The 16,961-nt window shown below is 35.6% G+C and overlaps 1 protein-coding gene and 1 long non-coding RNA gene across 2 annotated transcripts in view; one reads left to right on the plus strand and one right to left on the minus strand.

Moving 5' to 3' along the window:
• LOC121101204 overlaps positions 1–833 on the minus strand; it is a 1,486-nt gene extending 653 nt beyond the window's left edge. Inside the window, exon 1 of the long non-coding RNA XR_005833132.1 lies at positions 676–833. This is a non-coding gene — a long non-coding RNA (uncharacterized LOC121101204). The remainder of the gene's footprint in view (positions 1–675) is intronic.
• Positions 1–11,166, plus strand: part of BLNK (B cell linker) — a 104,262-nt gene extending 93,096 nt beyond the window's left edge. Inside the window, 6 exon segments of the mRNA XM_040623877.1 lie at positions 1–67; positions 840–871; positions 2,691–2,758; positions 3,621–3,704; positions 5,735–5,890; positions 10,779–11,166. The exon segment at positions 1–67 is cut by the window's left edge and continues 4 nt beyond it. Of these exon segments, the coding sequence (XP_040479811.1) occupies positions 1–67; positions 840–871; positions 2,691–2,758; positions 3,621–3,704; positions 5,735–5,890; positions 10,779–10,898 (527 nt within the window). The 3' untranslated portion in view covers positions 10,899–11,166.
• Positions 11,167–16,961: the final 5,795 nt, after the last annotated feature.

A 16,961-nucleotide genomic window follows, 5' to 3' on the forward strand; every position in this document is an offset into this window, starting at 1 on the left:
AACGCCACCGAACATCCAGTCACAGACAAGAAAACATGCAGTCATCAGCGTTTCCTCCTGCCCAGAAGTAAGAACACTTTCCTTTAAAAATAAGTTTCCCCGGGGGCGTCTGAGTGGCTCAGTTGGTTAAGCAACTGCCTTCGGCTCAGGTCATGACCCAGGGTCCTGGGATCGAGCCCCGTCAGGCTCCCTGCGCAGTGGGGAACCTGCTTCTCTTTCTCCCTCTGCCACTCTCCCTGCTTGTGACTTCCTGCTCTCTTTCTATCAAATAAATAAATAAAATCTTCAAATAAATAAAGAAATAAAATAAAAATAAGTTTCCCTAACACCTGTATTGTCACACTGCACAGTGACACTGGCTTGTATTGTAAAGATCTGACATTTAATTGCATTGCAATTAAATTTTTTAAATTTTAATTTAAGCTAATTTACATTCAATTAACTAACATATAGTGTATTATTAGTATCAGAGGTAGAGTTCAGTGGCTCATCAGTTGTTTATAACACCCAGTGCTTGTTAAATTTTAAAAAGTGTTGAATAGGAAAAAAGCTTTAGAAGAACTGCTTAGAATCACAAAGACCTAATATTTGGGTTAATTATTGGTCTTAACTAAAATCTAACACCTTAGTCAAGTCTCTTCCTTTTTAAAAACCAAAGGGGACAGTTTTACTTACCTTGAAGGCTTTGATGCCTTTCCTCTCTTTAGATAGGTTTTATTGGCCATTTGTGTTGACTCCTTTATGATGCGTCTGCTCAGAGCATCTTCCGTGCAAGCAAAATGTCAAACTTATTCATCTTGTGCTTTGCCTTTTAATTAATCTGAAATTCTTCCTTTCAGACAAATCCATCACAAACCCATACCTCTGCCAAGTAAGTACAGTGAAGTCATGGAAAGCACGATCAGGTTGTGGGTAAGGCTGGCTCCTCGTGTCTCAGCAACATGTCTGGCTGGAGGATGTTAGTTCCTCTCTGGCTTGTTTCCTTTTCTGTTAAATGGAGCCAAGAATATTTATTTCACAGAGTTATTTTCAAAAGTAAATAACTTTGGGATAATTTTTACTTTCTTCCTTTTTAATATTGATTGAATAGTTCACTGGTCATACTAGTCATCTTTTACATTCAATTTTTTAATAAAAACAGTACAACCGTTTTCAGAATAAGAGGGTTAAGTACCTGATATAGTGCTTTGAATGCAGAAGGTCTGCAATAAATGATAACTATTTAAGTTAAAGCTCAAGTCATGCTAAGGGGTCCACCAGGCCCTACATATCTGGTCTCTTCCTTACCTGCTGGCTGATTCCATCCCTTGTTCTCTCCCTTTCCCTCCACACTCCAGGCACAGTGGCCCCCTGTCTATCCCTCAAATATGCTAGACCTTTGCATGCTGCTATTACTCCTACCTGGAACATTCTTTCCTGAGATAGTCACATGCCTCCTCCTTCTCTTCCTGCAGATCTTACCCGAGTGTCACCTCAGTGAGGCCTTCCTGACCAGCCTATTTAAACACACTGCTTGTCCAAGGCTAGTCCCCAACTCCCTCCCTGCTTATTTTTCTCCATGTACTTATGACTCTGAAATATTGTGTATATATTTACTTATGTCTTTATTATCTATTTTTCTCACTCCATTAAAATTTAAGCTCCAGGAGGGCAGGGCATTTTGCTGTTTTGTTTGACTGCTGTATATCCATCCCCAATGTTTTGATCCGTGGCAGGCACACAATGATGAACCAATGAGTGAATGAATGCAGTGAAGTATTTTCTCTGTTTCATGTGTCTCCACATACAGACTCTAAATTCCTTGAGGAAGTTCATGCCATAAGGCAGCAGTTCTCAAATGTTTTGGTCTCAGGACCATGTTAACACTCTTAAAATCATTACAGACCCAAAGAACTTTGGTGCACACGTTTCTTTCTATTGATATTTAATGTATTAATTAAAAACAGACAATTAGGGGTGCCTGGATGGCTCAGTCGTTAAGCGTCTGCCTTCGGCTCAGGGCGTGATCCCAGCGTTCTGGGTTCGAGCCCCGCATCAGGCTCCTCCGCTGGGAGCCTGCTTCTCCCTCTCCCACTCCCCCTGCTTGTGTTCCCTCTCTCTCTGGCTGTCTCTCTCTCTAATAAATAAATAAAATCTTTAAATAAATAAATAAATAAATAAATAAATAAATAAATAAAAACAGACAATTAGAACATTTATTAATCCATTTTAATTGAAAGTTTTATTTTTCATTTAAAAATATTAAATTTATTACGTGTTAACATAAATAACATATGTTTTATGAAAAATCACTATATTTTTCAAACAAAAACACTTTTGTGGGAAGAGTGGCCTTGTTTTATATTTTTTAAATCTCTTTAATATTTAGAGTAACAGAGACAGCTGGATTCTCATATCTGCTTCTATATTCAAGCTGTTGCAATGTTTTTCTAGCTGAAGTATATGAAGAAAATGGGGCTTCACAGAGATAAGGATTTGGAAAAGACCTCACAACCTCCCTGAAAGAATCCTGGGGATTCCCAGGGCCCCCAGATCACGCTTGGAAAACCACTGCTATTAGGGATTTTTTGTCATGTGTGTGATTTTTCAGTGCCTGTGTCCCCTGCCACACCTAGCACAGTGTTGAAGTATAGGCACCCTGACTGCTCAAGATGCAATGAAGACCCATTGATTTTTCAAATCCCTTCCAGGATTTCCAGAAGGGGGAAGCTCAGCTGTGGATGGCCTATTTTCATCTAACCCCCATTTGTCAGAACAGGTATGAATGAACTGTTATTGTTACCATTAAAGTGCAGGAAAGGGAATGTCTTCTAATTTCTTCTTGTAAGGGGTTTGGGGTGAAGCTTGAGGACAGACTATATTTTAAGTCAGCTTGCAAGTTGCCATTTGCTGATGGGTACAGAATGCATTTTGTTTTCACGAATTAAGACCCTGCTCCATGTATTCCAATTTGTATTCCAGATGCCCTAAGTAACAATTTGTGTTTCTTCAAAACTAGCAAAGAAGTGTGTTGTTTTATTGTTCTTCCTCTCACATAGATTCTATTTAAGCTGTGCAATTTTCTCAGAATAGATCTATGGAGGCATATGATATTAAAACACATAAAGCAGCACAGTTTTTAAAAAGACAGAGAAAGAACTCTGTATGCCCTTGGACAAGTCTCTCTAAGCTTTCTCAAATGTAAAAAGGGATGAGAGCATGTATCCTTCTTGCCTTCAGAATAGTTAAAAGAACCCAATAAAATAACATTTGGTAAAAACACTTTGGAAATTAGAAAGCACTCCACAAAGGAACTATAGAAAGATCATGATAATCAGGGAGCTTACAACTTATTTAGGAGAAAGGAATAAATGACTCCGGAATCTAGCAAGACTGATTGATTGATTGATTGATGATAATGCTCAAGTACTAAGGTTAGCAGCTAAGGCCAAATGGAAAAAAAGTCAGTTATATAATCCTGTGATTGATCAAAGGAAGCAGAAAACTTACTTTCAAATTGCTCCTCCAGATATAGTTAGGTCTGTCTTGGTAATGCAAAATGGGACTTTGTTTCCAGTGCACAGAAGGTGCCCTGTTATTGAAGGACCATCTCGTGCTTAGCAATACCCTCCATTTCACAGGAAGCGGACATTCACTGCAAGCCGTGGTATGCTGGTGCCTGCGACCGGAAGTCTGCTGAAGAGGCTTTATACAGATCAAACAAGGTCTGACCATTTTTAAGTCTCATATTCTGCTCTCAGCCTATTATAGGCACAGCTGTCATTCCAACAATTTGCTGACTAAAGAATTGCAACAATTATGGATGCAGGGATTTTTAAAAATTTACTTATTCAAGAGCAATTGCCATTCTCTCCTCTCCCTCAAGCATCTCCCTCTTTGTTCTTCCATCTCATTTCTACTGTCCTTTCTTTGCAAGGATCCATAGGCTCCACTGTTCTCCAATCAGTGGGAGAGAAGAAGGCTCCAGGGGGAGATCTCTGTAAGGTTTGGTGCTACATGAGATCCATTCAGGAGTGAGAAGTAACAAGCTATTTTGGATCAATGCATGGGTTAGAAGATTGAAGTCAAGACGGCAAAAAATACCTGGAAGTAAATTTTTGGAGAGTCCAAGCCCAATCATATAGGAACACTAGGAGCAGTTTGGAAAATCCAAAGTTAAAATGCCACTTCTCCTTTTCTTTCTCTTTCCTCCTCCTATTTTCCTTCACTTGCACCCTACTTTGTTGGAATATATAACATTTACTTACTGCTTTCTGCTACCTTTGCTTTCATCCTAACTCTACAATTAAATATGTTAAATGCTTTCCCACCAATCCTTTGCTGGCTTCCCCAGTTATCTCTTTTTGTTTGACAAAGTTCACCTTGTAATAGATTCTCAGGAAGGACTATATTTACATTATTCCCTGAGTTCTTCCACATTCAAAGCTGTTTATAATCTGATAACCTGGAGGATATCTTGGCTGGTTATAAAATCCTTGTCTTGAGTTTTTAAAAGTGTTGCTTCACCGGACTACCTTATTTTATAGGATGCTTTTGAAAAGTCTGATACTAATGTTATTTTCTTGCCCTTATATATAATTTCATATTTTAGTCAGAAGACTCTGCAGAACTTTTGTTTATAAAGTCTAATAGTTTTCCAGAATGTGTCTCTGAGTTGACTTTCAGGCCAATTTTTTCAGATAGATGGAACCCCTTTCAATATGTAGATTTAGTTACTCTTATTTCCAATACAGTTTCTTAAATTCCAGTCTTAAAAAGTAGTTCTGTTCTATTATTTTATTTTTCTTTAAGGACTCAAATTACATGCATTTTGGACCTTTTTTGTCTTTCTTTCATTCCAACCACTCTGACTGTATTGTATTTCTTTTTTTTTAATCTCCTTTCTCCCCCCGCCCCCATCTGGGTTACTTCCATGCCTTCCTTCAGTCATTTATCATATCTTCATTTAAAGGTATCGTCCCTTGGGCATCTTATAATTTCTTCATTTCTGAGGTAGGTTTGCCTTTCTCTTCAGTTTCCTTCCTGAGTTTGATCAACTCTTGTTGCATTTCTTCTTTCTGCTTTTCACCCATATTTTGTTAATAATTTTTTGATTTATGATTCTAGAACATTCAGTCATTTTTCAAGTTTTTAAAATCATTTATTCATTTTAAGTAATCTCTACACCCAACAGGAGGCTCGAACTCATGACCCCAAGATCAAGAGTCACATGCTCTTCTGACTGAGCCAGCCAAGCACCCCTAGAATATTTTATAAAATATTTAGTTTAATTGGTATTTTGTGTTATTTTTTTTCTGCTTCAATATAAGTTTTAGGGAAGAGAATTTCATCAGCTGAAATGTTTTGATTCCCAATTTCAGCTTTCTTCTCATAGTACTTTTGAATGGAATTTGTCTCATATTTTTTTTATTCATAGGTAACCTGTAGACATGGTTCCTAGTTCAAGAGTGCTCTCTATATTTAATCTTACTGTGTCCCTTCACACATTTCTAAATATATAAACATAGCATCTTATTTCATGCATCAAAAAGCTAGCATAGACTTCACTCAGGATTTTCTGTGAGTATATATTTTACTGAAGTATTTTCTTGGAAAATAATAAAACAAACTGTTATCAATAATAAAAATCATATAACTCAATAATTACCTTTTGCATATAATATAGGTATAAACTGATTTATAACCTGTGAAAACCTAAGTAATACCATAATTGTGTTTTTCTTTTAATAAACAGGATGGATCATTTCTTATTCGGAAAAGCTCTGGCCATGATTCCAAACAGCCATATACACTAGTTGTATTCTTTAATAAGCGAGTATATAATATCCCTGTGCGATTTATTGAAGCAACAAAGCAGTATGCTTTGGGCAGAAAGAAAAATGGTGAAGAGGTCAGTAACTTCTCTTTTAATCCAACTGTATACTATGTATTGAGCACAATGGTATCATAGCATATTAGGTGCTAGAGATGAGGAGAAAGGATACAAGAGTACTTGGTGCAAACCTTGCATACATGTCATGAAAAGAAAAGAGTACAAGACAAAATACTGTGTTCAGGCAGCATATTCTATGAGAAAACAGAAAGGAGGGAAGACTTGTATGACCTAAAGGCTGCATCTTAGTCACTTCATCCTGACTTAGTGCACTCTGATTCAGTAGTTTGGTTCAGCAAAACATAGAAATCAAAGTTGAAGTGTCAAGTAGAATCGATGTCAGTGTCCAGAGCTCCTAAGTCAAGAACTAGGATCTCAACTCAAGTACCAAAATAGATGACCAGGGAAGGAGCAGAGGAGTGCAGCAATTTGTGTTGAAATATTAGACTATAACCCTTAGACCAGAATGAGCTTTTGGGCCTGTAGCAAGAGAAAAGCATTACAGTACGTCTTGAATACTAACCAAATATGAAGCCCAACTCCTCTTTAACCTGGAGCAAACTCAGTGCTTACCGTATCTCTGTTTAGCCAGCTTGTTTTTATAAGAAAGCCCTGAAATATGGGCTGGAATAATCCATAAACAAAGGGAGTGACACTTGTTCTTGCCTTGAATGATAGATTGAGTTTGAGTAAGTAGAATGAAAGTTAAAGATGAGAAGGAGAAAAGTGGAAAGAACAACCTACACAGAGAAAATAGCACTTAAAAAAAAGTTAAGAAATACTTCTTTTCAATACTCTTTCAGAAAGAACTATACTCATTCCAAACCCAGCACTTGTTAGAAAGCATCTGAATTGTTAGAAAGTATCATAATTGCTGAAGTGTTTGTCCTACTAGATGAGACCAGGGACTAGACTAGGTCTTGCTCATCTCTGTGTTTCCAGAACCATAGAAGAACAGCTGCCTTCAGTGGATACTTGATTAGTACTTATGAAATGAATGAATGTATTTGTTGATTGAGTGATTACAGGCGGGAGAGTTGCATTTGTAAAACAAACTGGTAAGGTCTTCTGTCAATGAGTGTATTATTTTGCTTTTTTTTAAATTGTGGTTAAAAAAACTTCATATCCTAAAATTAACCATATTAACCATTTTTAAGTGTACAGTTTAGTAGTATTAAATATATTTACAACACTGTAAAACAGATCTCCAGAACTTTTCATCTTGCATATCTGAATTCTATGCTCATTGAAAACAGCTCCCCTCTTCTACTCTCCCAGTCCCTGGCAATCACCATTCTACTTTCTATTCCTCTGAATTTGACTACTTTAGATAGCTCATAAAAGTGGGATCATACCATGCTTGTCCTTTTGTGACTGGCTTATCCATGCAGCATTATATCCTTAAGATTCATCCATATTGTGTAGTATGTGACAGGATTTCTTTCTTTTTTGAGGCTTCATAGCATTCCATTGTACTGTACACCACATTCTGTCTATCCGTTCATCTGTCAATAGACATTTGGCTATTGCTGATGACTATTGTAAATAATGCTGCTATGAATGTGGGTGAGCAAATTTTCTTTGAGACCCTTGCTTTCAGTTCTGGGTATATATCCAGAAGTGGGATTGCTGGGTCATATGGTAGTTCTACCTTGAAATTTTGAGGAACTGCCATATTGTTTTCCATAATGATTGCCTCATTTTACAATCCTACCAACAGTGCGCAAGGGTTCCAACTTTTCCACATGCTTACCAACACTTGCTATTTTCTGGGATTTTTAAATAGTAGCTATCCTAATGGGTAAGAGGTGATATCTCATTGCAGTTTTGATTTGCATTTCTCTAATGATTAGTGATTTTGAGCATCTTTTCTTATGTTTGTTGGCCATTTGTATATCATCTCTGGAGAAATGTCTATTCGAGTTCTTTGCCCATTTTTAAATTGGGTTATTTGATCTTTTTGTTTTGTGTTGTAGGAGTTCTTTATATATTCTAGATATTAACCCATTATCAGTTAGATGACTTGCAAATATTTTCCCCTGTTCCACGGACTGCCTTTTCATTCTGTTGATTGTGACCTTTGATGAATAGAAGTTTTTAAATTTAATGTAGTCCTATTTGTCTATTTTTGTTTTTGTTGCCTGTGCTTTTGGTGTCATACCCAAGAAATCATTGCCAAATACAGTATCATGAAGATTTTCCCCTGTTTTGTTCTAGGAGTTTTATAGTTTGCTTTTAATAAACTCTAAGATAATTATAAAATGCAAAACTCTTGAATCTGAAAACACAAAACATGGATCAAGACCAAACTTGGGTTTTAAAATATAGATTGCATTATCATTTAATACCAGTTAAACTTTAACAGAACTGTCTGCCTTTCCCTACCCACAAAAATCTTCATTCTCACTGAAACCTTTATCTGAAAAATCTTTTAAGATAAAACTTCTTCAGGAGTAATCAGTGTAGGGGCGCCTGGGTGGCACAGCGGTTAAAGTGTCTGCCTTCGGCTCAGGGCGTGATCCCGGCGTTACGGGATCGAGCCCCACATCAGGCTCCTCCGCTAGGAGCCTGTTTCTTCCTCTCCCACTCCCCCTGCTTGTGTTCCCTCTCTCGCTGGCTGTCTCTATCTCTGTCAAATAAATAAATCTTAAAAAAAAAAAAAAAGGAGTAATCAGTGTAATAGATAGTGGTGATCCTTATAGGACAGAGTGAATTTGGATGGATGGTTTCATTCTAAGCTTCCCCAGGCAGGCATCCAGTACTTTTGGAAGAAGCTTAAGGGTGGGAGAAGGAGCTGTCCTGTTATGAGGTCCTGAAATTCTCATAAATTTTGAGCTTCCATAGGGGCTCTGGACTCTTTTGTCCTGCTAAGGAAACTCTGGTAAACAGGGATTCCTCTTGGCCTAAAGAGTCTTTGTCCCTACCTAAGGATGAATAGAACAGAACTTCACCCCACTCCCCACATATCCAGCCTATAGATACCAAAACGAATAGCATACTATTATAATGGTATCTGGAAATGCTGACAGAGTCCATTAAAACTCTTACTTATCTATAATATATATATTATATAAGATTATTTCTCCCATAAACTGAACATCCGAATGAAAAATGAAAACTCTGGTTACATGATATCAACAATGTGGATATTGTGAAAAGTCTGTTTGCCTGTATTTGTGTTTGGGTGTATATGGGTAGAAAAAGAAACCAACTGATTAACTGTTTAACTATTTTTACAGTTGTTTTGGCATTATGTAGATACGGTATTAAGTAATTTTATAGCTTTGATATCTGTTTGCTTTATTTTATGGACCATGAGATTTTGAGTTATCAAACAAGTTGTTTTTCTGCCCATGCATGAATATCTCAAATACAATGAATTACTGTAGACATTCAAAAAAAAAAAAAAAAGGGAAGGGAAACTGCAACTCAGTTATGCTCAATTCTACATTCAGTATGCCTCAGCTCTGCTCCCTACTTCACACATTTCAACTCAACTGAACTCCCTATTTCAAACATTTCAATCCACAAACACTCCAACAAAGAAATACTCAAAAATATTCAGGGACTGGAATGACAGGATGAGATGTTTGTTTGTGTAAATATAGCAACTCTCTAGTGTGTTTCCTAGGTTCAGAAAACACTTTTTCACTTGGAATCCACTTCAGAGAGGCCATGGTATTTCATTTCCTGGTTCTTTAGTCCATCAATTTAACTTCCAACTGCATTCAGGTTAACAACATGCTATCCCAAGCAAACAGGATGAATGTCTTTATGAATATCATAAAAGAATTTCATTGGCAATTGCAAAAGGGCTGAATGATTGAAGAGCAAGTTAAAAAATTGAGTAAATATACTTGAAGGTCCCTGTCTCTAGTCTCTCCTCCCTAACCTAATATTCAGATAGCCAATTACCTAAAAGACAATTGGTATTTCATTTGAAAAAGTTGACCAGTATTCTGAATATTCAGTATATAGATATTTGGAAGTTATCCAAATAATTAATTAAAAGGCTTAAAAAACTTTTATTCTAGATATTTGTCTTTATATGAAAAATTAAAAGACAATAAATCAGTTGGTGATAATTGCTAAATCTATGGCAGTGTTGCAAAACAATTACTGCTTTTTTGAAAATGACTCTAAATGCATTTATTTATGACTATGAGCTTGTAGCAGTGAATGAAATCAATGCATTTCATTTCCTGTTCTGTGTTATATTTATTTTTTCTTTCATTTAAAATTTTGATAATTTTTCAGAATATTTGTGATAACCTTAAATTAAAATCCATAGACAATAGGAATTAGCACACAGGATAAATATGTACAGAAGAGCCTAGCATGGATTCCATTATTAATTAACTCTAAACTAATTATTAATTAGTTCTGGGAGCTAGAGCAAAAATGGAAATATGAGAATTTATAAAGCTTTATTTATTCAGAAAGGAAAACAAAAACCAAGCATGAATTAATCTTGGAAATAACTCATTTCTGACACTAAATTCTAGGGTAAATTTATTACATCGGTTCTTATATCTAAGACTTGTGCAACATAACAGATAATCTATGCTTCGTAAGGAATGTACAGAAACTCAGTGTGTGACAGTTTTACAGTTGTTACTAAATAAAAAGTCATTAAAATATTACATCATAACTCAATGAAGTAATTTCTCTATGTGGTTACACTAATTGAGGCTGCCAGTGTTTTTAATGTAACTGAATATAGGCAAGGCCAGAGTCTGCCACCTCGAGGATAACAGCCTTTGTTGAATTAGACTTTTTTGGGTAGAATGTCTGCTGAGACCTAGTAACACTGACTACCTTGAGAAAGTGGGAGAAGATTGGCGGAGAAGAGCTCAAAGTTAACATGAATTCCAATGTTTAATTCATCTATGTTTTCTTGCTCTAGTACTTTGGAAGTGTTGCTGAAATTATCAAGAATCATCAACATAGCCCTCTGGTTCTTATCGACAGTCAGAATAATACAAAAGACTCGACGAGACTGAAATATGCAGTTAAAGTTTCATAGATTTTTTTGAAAAAGGTAATCATCATTGCTTCAGACATTTTCCTTATTTCTACTTTTGAGAAAAAGTCCCCAAACTTCATATTTTGGATTCTGAATCATCCAATAATAAGATAGAAGATGGAAGCAGCTCCTGAAGTGGTCATCCATTTCTTTATAAGAAGCTCACACGGACTGGTTCTATTCCCTGACCTGATGAACTGTGAATATTTGGTGAGGTTGAGTTATCATACTACTAATATTCTCCAAATAAACGTCTTTATTTAAAAGATATAGGTGTAAAGTCTTTTTAGTCATGTAAGAAAATAACACTCTATTTTCAAAATACGAAAATAATACTCTTGGATTTAAAACAAAGCTGCTGGAAATTTGGGCCACCACAATGGTCACTGGTACACTAACGTAATGTCTACTGCCAATGCTTGACAATCATGTCTTGGTTGAAATTGTAATGTGTAGAAGATAAACTATAGACAATGTACAATACTTATAAGTACAGATTAAGGGGAAGTCTATTTTGTGAGTGGGAAACTGCAGCTAAGCCATGGGAGATGTATATACCCAGCCATGGGAGATGTATATAGATATGAACTTTCTAGAAGTTCTTGTCTACAATTATGTTATTAGCTTTGGTTATTAAAAATTATACCCTCTTTGATCTGCATGTCTATTAAATGGGCCCTAAGCTTGATATGAGGTTCAAAGGGGGATGAGAGCAAAACTAGGGAAACACCCCACAGAACAAGAGCAGAAAAGCAGACATTGATGGACATTGATGAACAGAATGAAAGAGATACCATTATGAACAGTCATATCCAATGTCTTAGATCATCCCAGAAATGTAACATACTTTGTCATATCAAAGCTTCTCATTCTGTGTACTTTAAACAGGAACTTAAATGATAAAGCAGCTAATTAAGATAAATCTAATAATTAAGTGAGAAATAACTTGATCACTGAATAAGATAGTGAAATCTGAAAAGATTTTGAAAGGCTAGAAGGCAATATTTCAGAGTAACACAGAGACCCACTTGTAAAGATAATTGTATTTCTACCCTCTAGAACTGAGAGACAATGAATTTCTGGGTTGGGGTTTTTTTAAGTCATTCAATGTATAATACTTTGTTAGGGCAGCCCTAGGAAACTAGTACAATCTATATACATTTTTGACAGTGAAATCAAATATAAATGGGTTTTGAAAATTTTGTATGGAAAGGTTCATTTTTCCTTTTAAAACTACATGATTCAGTGGGTTTTACTATATCGAGAGTTGTGCAACCATTACCACAATCTGTTTAGAACAATCTCACCTCAAAAAGAAATTTCATACCCATAAGCAGACACTATTCTCCATCAATCCCCATCATGGTTAACTTCTAATCTATTGTGTCTTTATAAACTTGCATACTTATGACATTTCATATGAATGGAATCATACAATATGTGGTCTTATGTGACAGCTTTCATGTAGTGCATTTTCAAGGTTCATCCACTACCAATACTCCATTTCTCTTTATCTCTAATATAATACAGATATACCACATTTTTTTCATTCGTTGATGGACATTTGAGTTGTTTCCACTTTTTGGCTATTATGGATAATACTACTCTAAACACTTATGTACAAATTTTTAGGTGAATATGTTTTCTTTCTTTTGGGTATATATCTAGAAATGGAATTGCTGTGTCATATGGTAACCATGTTTAACAGTTTCAGGAATGCCCAACTATTTGCCAAAGCACCACTTTACATTCTGACCAACAATTTATGAGTTTCGGTTTTGCCCCATACTCATCAGCACTTGTTATTGTCTGTCTTTTTGATTATATCCATTTTAAAGGGTGTGAATTACTATCTCATTGTGGTTTTGATTTGCATTTCCCTAATAACTAATGATGTTAAGCATATTCTCATGTGATTATTAGTTATTTGTATATCTTCTTTGAGGAAGTATCTATTCAAATCCTTTGACCATTTTCTAATGTAATGGTCTTTTTATTATTGAATTATAATCATTTTAATATATTTTGGGTACAATTCCCATATTAGATATACGACTTGAAAATACTTCTTCCCTTCTGTGGGTTGTCTTTTCACTTTCTTGTGTTCTTTGAAACCCAATTTTTTTCATTTTAATTAATTCTAATTTCCAAAAAAAAAACCCTACTTTTTCTTGATTTCTGTGCTCTTCGTGTCTTATTTAAGAAACTGTTTTCTAACCCAAGATCATAGAGATTTACACCTACATTTCTTTTATAGTTTTATCTCTAACATATAGATCTTTGATCCATTTTGAATTAACTTGTATGTACAATGTGAGGTAGCATACAAATGCATTCTTTTGCACATGGATATCCAGTTGTTCCAGCAATATTTGTTAAAAGACTATTCTTTCCATATTGAAATGGCTTGGCATTCTCGTCAAGAGTCAATTGACCATAAATGTATGGGTTTATTTCTGGACTCTCAATGCTATTCCATTGATCTACATGTCTATTATGTCAATACTCAAATGTCTTGATTACAGTAGCTTTGTACAACTTTTCTATTCAAAATTGTTTTAGCTATTGGTTATTCTGAATCCCCTGCATTTCCATATGAATTTTTACAATCAGTTTGTCAATTTTTTCAAAGGCAGCTGGAATTCTGGGAGGTATTGTGTTGAAATTGTGGTCAATTTGGGAAGTCTTTGAATCTTAACAATATTAAGTCTTCTGATCCATGAACATGGGATGTCTCTACATTTATTTAGGTCTTAATTTTTTTCAACAATGATTTGTAGTTTCAGTGTAAAAGTCTTGCATTTCTTTTGTCAAATTTATTTTTAGTCCTTTAGATGACACTCTAAATGGGATCTTTTTTTCTCTCAATTTAGGATTGTTCATTGCTAAAATCTAAAATCAAGTAGAACTGTTTTTCTACTGATATTGTATTCTGCACCCTTACTGATCTCATGTATTGATTATAAAAAATTTTTAGAGGATTCCTTAGGATTTTCCATATACATGATCATGTCATTTAAAATTAGATATTTTTAATTCTTCCTTTCCTATCTGGATGTTTTTTCTTTTATTTGCCTAATTGCCCCCACTAGAATGACTAGTATGTTTAATGGAAGCAGTGAGAGTGGACATCCTTTCTTGTTCCTGATCTTAAGGGGAAGGTTTTTCAGTCTTTCACCTTTAAATTTGATGTTAGCAGTAGCCCTGAAGATAAAAGTCCCATTCCTGGCAATAGATAGAACAGACCTCAATCACAAAGAATTGTAATCATTTGTTTTGACTAGTCTGGTGGCTTCCTGGAAGACTGGCTTTTGTCTGACTGAAGTTTGCCTGGAGCTAAAGCTGCTACCAAGGGGCAATGTTGAAACATTAACAAGCAAATGTTTTGGTTACTGCTGCCTGAGGTAGCATAACATTTGAGGCAAGCGACAGACTGACCAAACCTAGGGAGGACAGGCTGGGGAATGAATGATGTCCATAAGGGCTTTGTAAAGTTACAACATACTCCTGGGAATCTAAAACACCACATGCACAGTCAGGGCAGTGTGCGCACTAAGGAAAGCCCTGAGAAGGCCCCACGCTGTCATCTCTGACTGACCTGGAGGCTTTGCCAAAGTAGAAAGTGGAGGCTGAAGCACAGTTGTAAACTGCCTGGCTGAATATTGGAGGCGCACCACAAAAACACACACAGTCCCTGGCAAATACTGGGAAATTTTTTCATTCTGGGTGTTTAAGGAAATGTCTGTCCAAGATACTTTCATGGCCACACATGACAAAGAATACAGACTCTACAAAATAAGTTCAGAAAAGTTACTAGACAAACTACAACAAGCAGCAACAACAAACCCTGGGATGCAAGAGGGGATGGAGAAGCTGATTTTCAGAGTTACCACATTATAACATTTTCTTAAATGTTCTGTTTTCAACAAAAAATTACAAGGCATGCAAAGAAAGAGAATAGTACGGCTCATACACAGGGGGAAAAGCAATCAATGGAAATCCTGAGAAAGACCAGGCATTGGATTTTCTAAGCAAAGACTTTAATGAAACCATGGTTAAAGAATGAAAGGAAAGTATGTCTCAACCAAATAAAGAATATAAATAGATATAAGTAGTGAAAAGAACATTTAATTTTAGATCTTTCAATTATAGAGTTGAAAAGTATAATAACAGAAATGAAAATTTCACTTAAAGGGCTCAGCAACAGATTTGAGCAAGCAGAAGAGAGAATCTATAAACTTAAAGATAGATCAATTGACACTGTCCAGTTTGAGGAACAGAAAAAAAAAAAAAGAAAAATGAACAGAGCTTAAGAGAATAGAGCCAACAAGCATAACAGCATATACATAATGTGAGTCTCGGGGAGAGAAGAAAAAGAAAGCATTAAAAATATTTGAAGAAAACTTCTTAATTCTGATGAAAAATATTAACCTACAAATCCATGAAACTCCAGGAACTCCAAGTTCTCAAAGATATGTACACCCAGACATATTATAATCAAACTAAAAAAAAAAAAAAGAAGAAGAAGAATCTTGAAAGCAGCAAGAGAGAAGTGACTCATCACATACAAGGGGTCCTCAATAAAATTAACAGCTGACTTCTCTGCCAAAACCATGGAGGCCAGAAGCAGTGAGGATATAGTCAAGATGCTGAATGGAAAAAACTGCCAACCAATTTTATAGTCAGCAAAACTACGCTTCAAAAAGGAAGAAAAAAATTAAGACATTCCCAGATAAACATTTCTAGCAGACCTGTCCTACAAAGAAACACCAAAGGAAGCCCTTTAGGCTGAAAGGACACTAGATGGTAACTCAAACCCCCACAAAGACAGAACTGATAATGATAATTTTATAAAAGACAGTAAATGTATTTTTTATTTATAACTTTTTCCCCCTCAACTTAAAAAGTCAAATGCATAAAGCAATAATTGATGGGCACCTACCTTATGATATAATTTGTGATAATAACAGCATGAGGGGAGGAATGAAGTTGTGTAGAGCAAAGTTTTTATTATTGAAATTATTAAACTAGATGAAACAGATCACCTCAATCTCTTCTAATAAAAATTGTTTTAAATTGTCTATTTCTTATTTTTTCATTTGTAATTTTGGTGTCATATCTAAGAAAACTGCATAAACAAAGGTCACAATACTTCCATGAGTTTTATAGTTTTGCTTACATTTTGATTCATGATCCATTTTGAGGTGACTGTTGTGCATGTAGTGTGAGGAAGACTTTTTTTTCACTTTTTTTTTTCCATCTGTGCTTCAGATTTGGTAATCTCTCTCCATCTATCTTCAGGTTTCCTGATTCTTCTGCCAGTTCAAATGTACTGTTGAGCCTCCCTAGCAAAAGTTCCACTTTGGTTATTGAAATTTTCAACTCTGGAATTTTCATTCAGTTCTTTTATTTCCTATCTTTTTATTTTCATTTGATGTGTCACTGTCAGCATACTTTCTTCTAATTCTTTAAACTTGGTTTCCTTTAGGTCTTTGAACATATTTACAATTGCTGCATAACACTTGTCCTATATCTGGTATCCCTCAGAGGAAGTTTCTATTGCTTGCTTTTGCCCACGTCACACTTTTCTGTTTCTTTGAACATCTCATAATTTTGTGTTGAAAACAGGACATTTTAGGTAACATATTGTAGGATTTCTCCATGGTGGTTCTCCTGACCACTCTGGGCTAATTTTTATTTAGTGACTCGTCTGGACTAATTCATGAAGTCTGTGCCTCTGATGTTACTGCTCAACTTGTTTCTCCCTCATTTTTAAGACTGACTTCCTAGGGGTTGCTTCTGAGTCAGCATCATTTAATGACTAGCTACTAATTAACAAGAGGTTGTCTTTAAGCCCCCTGAATTATGGATATTTACACCCTTCACCACTGTGTGGGGCTTGGCGTTTTTCACTATTTAGGGAGTTTCCAAGTTTTGCCCTACATTCTGTCAGGGACTTGTAACTCAGACATTTCCCCTCTCACTGCCCCTATGCGGCTATAGCCTTGAACCTACACACATTATTTCTGATCACGAGGGATGTCTGTAGTTTTACCCTCTCTC

Source organism: Ursus maritimus, unplaced genomic scaffold, assembly GCF_017311325.1.
Source record: "Ursus maritimus isolate PB19 unplaced genomic scaffold, ASM1731132v1 scaffold_7, whole genome shotgun sequence".
NCBI lineage: Eukaryota > Metazoa > Chordata > Mammalia > Carnivora > Ursidae > Ursus > Ursus maritimus.